Source organism: Diaphorina citri, unplaced genomic scaffold (genome assembly GCF_000475195.1).
Source record: "Diaphorina citri unplaced genomic scaffold, Diaci psyllid genome assembly version 1.1 scaffold63409, whole genome shotgun sequence".
In the NCBI taxonomy this organism is placed as follows: domain Eukaryota; kingdom Metazoa; phylum Arthropoda; class Insecta; order Hemiptera; family Psyllidae; genus Diaphorina; species Diaphorina citri.
Window position 1 is genome coordinate 1 of NW_007440671.1, and position 10,421 is coordinate 10,421.

At 35.6% G+C, this 10,421-nt stretch overlaps 2 protein-coding genes across 2 annotated transcripts; both read right to left on the reverse strand.

Annotated features, from left to right (window-relative positions):
* Nucleotides 1-5: 5 nt before the first annotated feature.
* Nucleotides 6-1,145, reverse strand: LOC103523962 (the record flags this gene model as incomplete). The annotated part of the gene is made up of 1 exon (XM_008488973.3): nucleotides 6-1,145. A coding segment is annotated over exon 1 (1,059 nt), but the record flags the coding sequence as incomplete, so codon positions are not given.
* A 210-nt stretch (nucleotides 1,146-1,355) lies between these two features.
* LOC103523963 lies at nucleotides 1,356-10,415 on the reverse strand. The gene is made up of 2 exons (XM_008488974.2): nucleotides 10,100-10,415; nucleotides 1,356-9,778 (listed from the first exon to the last, which is right to left on the reverse strand). The coding sequence occupies exons 1-2, from the start codon at nucleotides 10,152-10,154 to the stop codon at nucleotides 1,356-1,358; spliced, it is 8,478 nt and encodes a 2,825-aa protein (XP_008487196.1). The 5' UTR covers nucleotides 10,155-10,415.
* Between the last annotated feature and the right edge of the window lie 6 nt (nucleotides 10,416-10,421).

Consider the following 10,421-nt stretch of genomic DNA (forward strand, 5'->3'; position numbering starts at 1 on the left):
TAAGGACAAGTAGTTTTGCTGAATATCATTACTTGATTGGTTGCGATTTCTCCATTTATGAAACTAGCAGGGTTAAATGCATCATTTGTTTCCATGGTTGATGAGAGGATTTTTGATATTTCTCCCGTTTCAAATAATTTCATTGTTGCATCACATCCTCCAATGTGTTTACCATTGATAAATATGTTTGGGACAGTTTTCTGGCCTGACTTTTCAAAGAGTGCATTCTGAATTTTGCTACCATTATCACCAAGCAAGTCTAACTCAATGGTTTTAAATGATTGGTTGATGGACTTGAATTTCTCTTTTGCTTTCGTACAGTAAGGACAAGTAGTTTTACTGAATATCATTACTTGATTGGTTGCGATTTCTCCATTTATGAAACTCGCAGGATCAAAGGTTTCTTCTACTTCCATACTAGGGGTAAGCATCTGGAATATTTCTCCTGTATCAAACAGTTTCAACGTTGCATCACATCCACCAATGTGTGTCTTGTTTATGAAAATGTTTGGAACTGTTTTCTGACCAGTTTTATCAAGAAGGGCATTTTGTATTTGTACTCCCTGTTCTCCCAACAAGTCCAATTCAACTGCTTTGTATGTCTGATTGATAGAGTTGAATTTCTCTTTTGCTTTCGTGCAGAATGGACACCAAGATTTACTGAATATCACCACACTATTGTTGTCTACTTCCGTATTGACAAAGCGTGCAGGATTGAACACACCTTCCTGTTCAGGACTTGCTCCCAGCATCTTGAATATTTCACCATTCTCAAACAGTTTCAGAGTACTGTCACAACCTCCCACGTGTGTCCCATTGATAAATATGTTGGGCACAGTTTTCTGTTTGGTTTTCTCGTACAACGCATCTTGAATCCGCGCGCCATCCTCTCCCAACAAATCCAATTCAATCGCCTTGAACGGCTGTTGTACAGAATTGAATTTCTCCTTGATTTTCGTACAGTAGGGACATGTTGTCTTGCTGAAGATGACAATCTTGTTGCTTGATATCTCCGCGGTTATGAAGGTGCTCACCTCTGAGCCACCTAGTTTGGGAAGAGACATTTGTGTTTTTTCATGAAGTCTCTGTATCCTATTGATCAACAGCTGCTGATACTGAAAGCAATATAAATATCAACTTATTCTAGAACATTATTGTGGAAATATTCTGGACAGCCCTAGAGCCTACTCTGGTAGTTTTGTTAATAATTTTCACAACGTGGATACCCCTATTGGTACCTCTTTGTTTGTTTGATCGTTTTAACTTGTAGAAGATAAAGCCATTAAATAATATTATACAACCCTTTAGTTTAGAGTAACTGAATATCCTTCATACCTAGGGAAGGTAATAATATATTACCCAAAGTAAGTCGTACAGTAAGGACAAGTAGTTTTGCTGAATATCATTACTTGATTGGTTGCGATTTCTCCATTTATGAAACTAGCAGGGTTAAATGCATCATTTGTTTCCATGGTTGATGAGAGGATTTTTGATATTTCTCCCGTTTCAAATAATTTCATTGTTGCATCACATCCTCCAATGTGTTTACCATTGATAAATATGTTTGGGACAGTTTTCTGGCCTGACTTTTCAAAGAGTGCATTCTGAATTTTGCTACCATTATCACCAAGCAAGTCTAACTCAATGGTTTTAAATGATTGGTTGATGGACTTGAACTTCTCTTTTGCTTTCGTACAGTAAGGACAAGTAGTTTTGCTGAATATCATTACTTGATTGGTTGCGATTTCTCCATTTATGAAACTAGCAGGGTTAAATGCATCATTTGTTTCCATGGTTGATGAGAGGATTTTTGATATTTCTCCCGTTTCAAATAATTTCATTGTTGCATCACATCCTCCAATGTGTTTACCATTGATAAATATGTTTGGGACAGTTTTCTGGCCTGACTTTTCAAAGAGTGCATTCTGAATTTTGCTACCATTATCACCAAGCAAGTCTAACTCAATGGTTTTAAATGATTGGTTGATGGACTTGAACTTCTCTTTTGCTTTCGTACAGTAAGGACAAGTAGTTTTGCTGAATATCATTACTTGATTGGTTGCGATTTCTCCATTTATGAAACTAGCAGGGTTAAATGCATCATTTGTTTCCATGGTTGATGAGAGGATTTTTGATATTTCTCCCGTTTCAAATAATTTCATTGTTGCATCACATCCTCCAATGTGTTTACCATTGATAAATATGTTTGGGACAGTTTTCTGGCCTGACTTTTCAAAGAGTGCATTCTGAATTTTGCTACCATTATCACCAAGCAAGTCTAACTCAATGGTTTTAAATGATTGGTTGATGGACTTGAACTTCTCTTTTGCTTTCGTACAGTAAGGACAAGTAGTTTTGCTGAATATCATTACTTGATTGGTTGCGATTTCTCCATTTATGAAACTAGCAGGGTTAAATGCATCATTTGTTTCCATGGTTGATGAGAGGATTTTTGATATTTCTCCCGTTTCAAATAATTTCATTGTTGCATCACATCCTCCAATGTGTTTACCATTGATAAATATGTTTGGGACAGTTTTCTGGCCTGACTTTTCAAAGAGTGCATTCTGAATTTTGCTACCATTATCACCAAGCAAGTCTAACTCAATGGTTTTAAATGATTGGTTGATGGACTTGAACTTCTCTTTTGCTTTCGTACAGTAAGGACAAGTAGTTTTGCTGAATATCATTACTTGATTGGTTGCGATTTCTCCATTTATGAAACTAGCAGGGTTAAATGCATCATTTGTTTCCATGGTTGATGAGAGGATTTTTGATATTTCTCCCGTTTCAAATAATTTCATTGTTGCATCACATCCTCCAATGTGTTTACCATTGATAAATATGTTTGGGACAGTTTTCTGGCCTGACTTTTCAAAGAGTGCATTCTGAATTTTGCTACCATTATCACCAAGCAAGTCTAACTCAATGGTTTTAAATGATTGGTTGATGGACTTGAACTTCTCTTTTGCTTTCGTACAGTAAGGACAAGTAGTTTTGCTGAATATCATTACTTGATTGGTTGCGATTTCTCCATTTATGAAACTAGCAGGGTTAAATGCATCATTTGTTTCCATGGTTGATGAGAGGATTTTTGATATTTCTCCCGTTTCAAATAATTTCATTGTTGCATCACATCCTCCAATGTGTTTACCATTGATAAATATGTTTGGGACAGTTTTCTGGCCTGACTTTTCAAAGAGTGCATTCTGAATTTTGCTACCATTATCACCAAGCAAGTCTAACTCAATGGTTTTAAATGATTGGTTGATGGACTTGAACTTCTCTTTTGCTTTCGTACAGTAAGGACAAGTAGTTTTGCTGAATATCATTACTTGATTGGTTGCGATTTCTCCATTTATGAAACTAGCAGGGTTAAATGCATCATTTGTTTCCATGGTTGATGAGAGGATTTTTGATATTTCTCCCGTTTCAAATAATTTCATTGTTGCATCACATCCTCCAATGTGTTTACCATTGATAAATATGTTTGGGACAGTTTTCTGGCCTGACTTTTCAAAGAGTGCATTCTGAATTTTGCTACCATTATCACCAAGCAAGTCTAACTCAATGGTTTTAAATGATTGGTTGATGGACTTGAACTTCTCTTTTGCTTTCGTACAGTAAGGACAAGTAGTTTTGCTGAATATCATTACTTGATTGGTTGCGATTTCTCCATTTATGAAACTAGCAGGGTTAAATGCATCATTTGTTTCCATGGTTGATGAGAGGATTTTTGATATTTCTCCCGTTTCAAATAATTTCATTGTTGCATCACATCCTCCAATGTGTTTACCATTGATAAATATGTTTGGGACAGTTTTCTGGCCTGACTTTTCAAAGAGTGCATTCTGAATTTTGCTACCATTATCACCAAGCAAGTCTAACTCAATGGTTTTAAATGATTGGTTGATGGACTTGAACTTCTCTTTTGCTTTCGTACAGTAAGGACAAGTAGTTTTGCTGAATATCATTACTTGATTGGTTGCGATTTCTCCATTTATGAAACTAGCAGGGTTAAATGCATCATTTGTTTCCATGGTTGATGAGAGGATTTTTGATATTTCTCCCGTTTCAAATAATTTCATTGTTGCATCACATCCTCCAATGTGTTTACCATTGATAAATATGTTTGGGACAGTTTTCTGGCCTGACTTTTCAAAGAGTGCATTCTGAATTTTGCTACCATTATCACCAAGCAAGTCTAACTCAATGGTTTTAAATGATTGGTTGATGGACTTGAACTTCTCTTTTGCTTTCGTACAGTAAGGACAAGTAGTTTTGCTGAATATCATTACTTGATTGGTTGCGATTTCTCCATTTATGAAACTAGCAGGGTTAAATGCATCATTTGTTTCCATGGTTGATGAGAGGATTTTTGATATTTCTCCCGTTTCAAATAATTTCATTGTTGCATCACATCCTCCAATGTGTTTACCATTGATAAATATGTTTGGGACAGTTTTCTGGCCTGACTTTTCAAAGAGTGCATTCTGAATTTTGCTACCATTATCACCAAGCAAGTCTAACTCAATGGTTTTAAATGATTGGTTGATGGACTTGAACTTCTCTTTTGCTTTCGTACAGTAAGGACAAGTAGTTTTGCTGAATATCATTACTTGATTGGTTGCGATTTCTCCATTTATGAAACTAGCAGGGTTAAATGCATCATTTGTTTCCATGGTTGATGAGAGGATTTTTGATATTTCTCCCGTTTCAAATAATTTCATTGTTGCATCACATCCTCCAATGTGTTTACCATTGATAAATATGTTTGGGACAGTTTTCTGGCCTGACTTTTCAAAGAGTGCATTCTGAATTTTGCTACCATTATCACCAAGCAAGTCTAACTCAATGGTTTTAAATGATTGGTTGATGGACTTGAACTTCTCTTTTGCTTTCGTACAGTAAGGACAAGTAGTTTTGCTGAATATCATTACTTGATTGGTTGCGATTTCTCCATTTATGAAACTAGCAGGGTTAAATGCATCATTTGTTTCCATGGTTGATGAGAGGATTTTTGATATTTCTCCCGTTTCAAATAATTTCATTGTTGCATCACATCCTCCAATGTGTTTACCATTGATAAATATGTTTGGGACAGTTTTCTGGCCTGACTTTTCAAAGAGTGCATTCTGAATTTTGCTACCATTATCACCAAGCAAGTCTAACTCAATGGTTTTAAATGATTGGTTGATGGACTTGAACTTCTCTTTTGCTTTCGTACAGTAAGGACAAGTAGTTTTGCTGAATATCATTACTTGATTGGTTGCGATTTCTCCATTTATGAAACTAGCAGGGTTAAATGCATCATTTGTTTCCATGGTTGATGAGAGGATTTTTGATATTTCTCCCGTTTCAAATAATTTCATTGTTGCATCACATCCTCCAATGTGTTTACCATTGATAAATATGTTTGGGACAGTTTTCTGGCCTGACTTTTCAAAGAGTGCATTCTGAATTTTGCTACCATTATCACCAAGCAAGTCTAACTCAATGGTTTTAAATGATTGGTTGATGGACTTGAACTTCTCTTTTGCTTTCGTACAGTAAGGACAAGTAGTTTTGCTGAATATCATTACTTGATTGGTTGCGATTTCTCCATTTATGAAACTAGCAGGGTTAAATGCATCATTTGTTTCCATGGTTGATGAGAGGATTTTTGATATTTCTCCCGTTTCAAATAATTTCATTGTTGCATCACATCCTCCAATGTGTTTACCATTGATAAATATGTTTGGGACAGTTTTCTGGCCTGACTTTTCAAAGAGTGCATTCTGAATTTTGCTACCATTATCACCAAGCAAGTCTAACTCAATGGTTTTAAATGATTGGTTGATGGACTTGAACTTCTCTTTTGCTTTCGTACAGTAAGGACAAGTAGTTTTGCTGAATATCATTACTTGATTGGTTGCGATTTCTCCATTTATGAAACTAGCAGGGTTAAATGCATCATTTGTTTCCATGGTTGATGAGAGGATTTTTGATATTTCTCCCGTTTCAAATAATTTCATTGTTGCATCACATCCTCCAATGTGTTTACCATTGATAAATATGTTTGGGACAGTTTTCTGGCCTGACTTTTCAAAGAGTGCATTCTGAATTTTGCTACCATTATCACCAAGCAAGTCTAACTCAATGGTTTTAAATGATTGGTTGATGGACTTGAACTTCTCTTTTGCTTTCGTACAGTAAGGACAAGTAGTTTTGCTGAATATCATTACTTGATTGGTTGCGATTTCTCCATTTATGAAACTAGCAGGGTTAAATGCATCATTTGTTTCCATGGTTGATGAGAGGATTTTTGATATTTCTCCCGTTTCAAATAATTTCATTGTTGCATCACATCCTCCAATGTGTTTACCATTGATAAATATGTTTGGGACAGTTTTCTGGCCTGACTTTTCAAAGAGTGCATTCTGAATTTTGCTACCATTATCACCAAGCAAGTCTAACTCAATGGTTTTAAATGATTGGTTGATGGACTTGAACTTCTCTTTTGCTTTCGTACAGTAAGGACAAGTAGTTTTGCTGAATATCATTACTTGATTGGTTGCGATTTCTCCATTTATGAAACTAGCAGGGTTAAATGCATCATTTGTTTCCATGGTTGATGAGAGGATTTTTGATATTTCTCCCGTTTCAAATAATTTCATTGTTGCATCACATCCTCCAATGTGTTTACCATTGATAAATATGTTTGGGACAGTTTTCTGGCCTGACTTTTCAAAGAGTGCATTCTGAATTTTGCTACCATTATCACCAAGCAAGTCTAACTCAATGGTTTTAAATGATTGGTTGATGGACTTGAACTTCTCTTTTGCTTTCGTACAGTAAGGACAAGTAGTTTTGCTGAATATCATTACTTGATTGGTTGCGATTTCTCCATTTATGAAACTAGCAGGGTTAAATGCATCATTTGTTTCCATGGTTGATGAGAGGATTTTTGATATTTCTCCCGTTTCAAATAATTTCATTGTTGCATCACATCCTCCAATGTGTTTACCATTGATAAATATGTTTGGGACAGTTTTCTGGCCTGACTTTTCAAAGAGTGCATTCTGAATTTTGCTACCATTATCACCAAGCAAGTCTAACTCAATGGTTTTAAATGATTGGTTGATGGACTTGAACTTCTCTTTTGCTTTCGTACAGTAAGGACAAGTAGTTTTGCTGAATATCATTACTTGATTGGTTGCGATTTCTCCATTTATGAAACTAGCAGGGTTAAATGCATCATTTGTTTCCATGGTTGATGAGAGGATTTTTGATATTTCTCCCGTTTCAAATAATTTCATTGTTGCATCACATCCTCCAATGTGTTTACCATTGATAAATATGTTTGGGACAGTTTTCTGGCCTGACTTTTCAAAGAGTGCATTCTGAATTTTGCTACCATTATCACCAAGCAAGTCTAACTCAATGGTTTTAAATGATTGGTTGATGGACTTGAACTTCTCTTTTGCTTTCGTACAGTAAGGACAAGTAGTTTTGCTGAATATCATTACTTGATTGGTTGCGATTTCTCCATTTATGAAACTAGCAGGGTTAAATGCATCATTTGTTTCCATGGTTGATGAGAGGATTTTTGATATTTCTCCCGTTTCAAATAATTTCATTGTTGCATCACATCCTCCAATGTGTTTACCATTGATAAATATGTTTGGGACAGTTTTCTGGCCTGACTTTTCAAAGAGTGCATTCTGAATTTTGCTACCATTATCACCAAGCAAGTCTAACTCAATGGTTTTAAATGATTGGTTGATGGACTTGAACTTCTCTTTTGCTTTCGTACAGTAAGGACAAGTAGTTTTGCTGAATATCATTACTTGATTGGTTGCGATTTCTCCATTTATGAAACTAGCAGGGTTAAATGCATCATTTGTTTCCATGGTTGATGAGAGGATTTTTGATATTTCTCCCGTTTCAAATAATTTCATTGTTGCATCACATCCTCCAATGTGTTTACCATTGATAAATATGTTTGGGACAGTTTTCTGGCCTGACTTTTCAAAGAGTGCATTCTGAATTTTGCTACCATTATCACCAAGCAAGTCTAACTCAATGGTTTTAAATGATTGGTTGATGGACTTGAACTTCTCTTTTGCTTTCGTACAGTAAGGACAAGTAGTTTTGCTGAATATCATTACTTGATTGGTTGCGATTTCTCCATTTATGAAACTAGCAGGGTTAAATGCATCATTTGTTTCCATGGTTGATGAGAGGATTTTTGATATTTCTCCCGTTTCAAATAATTTCATTGTTGCATCACATCCTCCAATGTGTTTACCATTGATAAATATGTTTGGGACAGTTTTCTGGCCTGACTTTTCAAAGAGTGCATTCTGAATTTTGCTACCATTATCACCAAGCAAGTCTAACTCAATGGTTTTAAATGATTGGTTGATGGACTTGAACTTCTCTTTTGCTTTCGTACAGTAAGGACAAGTAGTTTTGCTGAATATCATTACTTGATTGGTTGCGATTTCTCCATTTATGAAACTAGCAGGGTTAAATGCATCATTTGTTTCCATGGTTGATGAGAGGATTTTTGATATTTCTCCCGTTTCAAATAATTTCATTGTTGCATCACATCCTCCAATGTGTTTACCATTGATAAATATGTTTGGGACAGTTTTCTGGCCTGACTTTTCAAAGAGTGCATTCTGAATTTTGCTACCATTATCACCAAGCAAGTCTAACTCAATGGTTTTAAATGATTGGTTGATGGACTTGAACTTCTCTTTTGCTTTCGTACAGTAAGGACAAGTAGTTTTGCTGAATATCATTACTTGATTGGTTGCGATTTCTCCATTTATGAAACTAGCAGGGTTAAATGCATCATTTGTTTCCATGGTTGATGAGAGGATTTTTGATATTTCTCCCGTTTCAAATAATTTCATTGTTGCATCACATCCTCCAATGTGTTTACCATTGATAAATATGTTTGGGACAGTTTTCTGGCCTGACTTTTCAAAGAGTGCATTCTGAATTTTGCTACCATTATCACCAAGCAAGTCTAACTCAATGGTTTTAAATGATTGGTTGATGGACTTGAACTTCTCTTTTGCTTTCGTACAGTAAGGACAAGTAGTTTTGCTGAATATCATTACTTGATTGGTTGCGATTTCTCCATTTATGAAACTAGCAGGGTTAAATGCATCATTTGTTTCCATGGTTGATGAGAGGATTTTTGATATTTCTCCCGTTTCAAATAATTTCATTGTTGCATCACATCCTCCAATGTGTTTACCATTGATAAATATGTTTGGGACAGTTTTCTGGCCTGACTTTTCAAAGAGTGCATTCTGAATTTTGCTACCATTATCACCAAGCAAGTCTAACTCAATGGTTTTAAATGATTGGTTGATGGACTTGAACTTCTCTTTTGCTTTCGTACAGTAAGGACAAGTAGTTTTGCTGAATATCATTACTTGATTGGTTGCGATTTCTCCATTTATGAAACTAGCAGGGTTAAATGCATCATTTGTTTCCATGGTTGATGAGAGGATTTTTGATATTTCTCCCGTTTCAAATAATTTCATTGTTGCATCACATCCTCCAATGTGTTTACCATTGATAAATATGTTTGGGACAGTTTTCTGGCCTGACTTTTCAAAGAGTGCATTCTGAATTTTGCTACCATTATCACCAAGCAAGTCTAACTCAATGGTTTTAAATGATTGGTTGATGGACTTGAACTTCTCTTTTGCTTTCGTACAGTAAGGACAAGTAGTTTTGCTGAATATCATTACTTGATTGGTTGCGATTTCTCCATTTATGAAACTAGCAGGGTTAAATGCATCATTTGTTTCCATGGTTGATGAGAGGATTTTTGATATTTCTCCCGTTTCAAATAATTTCATTGTTGCATCACATCCTCCAATGTGTTTACCATTGATAAATATGTTTGGGACAGTTTTCTGGCCTGACTTTTCAAAGAGTGCATTCTGAATTTTGCTACCATTATCACCAAGCAAGTCTAACTCAATGGTTTTAAATGATTGGTTGATGGACTTGAACTTCTCTTTTGCTTTCGTACAGTAAGGACAAGTAGTTTTGCTGAATATCATTACTTGATTGGTTGCGATTTCTCCATTTATGAAACTCGCAGGATCAAAGGTTTCTTCTACTTCCATACTAGGGGTAAGCATCTGGAATATTTCTCCTGTATCAAACAGTTTCAACGTTGCATCACATCCACCAATGTGTGTCTTGTTTATGAAAATGTTTGGAACTGTTTTCTGACCAGTTTTATCAAGAAGGGCATTTTGTATTTGTACTCCCTGTTCTCCCAACAAGTCCAATTCAACTGCTTTGTATGTCTGATTGATAGAGTTGAATTTCTCTTTTGCTTTCGTGCAGAATGGACACCAAGATTTACTGAATATCACCACACTATTGTTGTCTACTTCCGTATT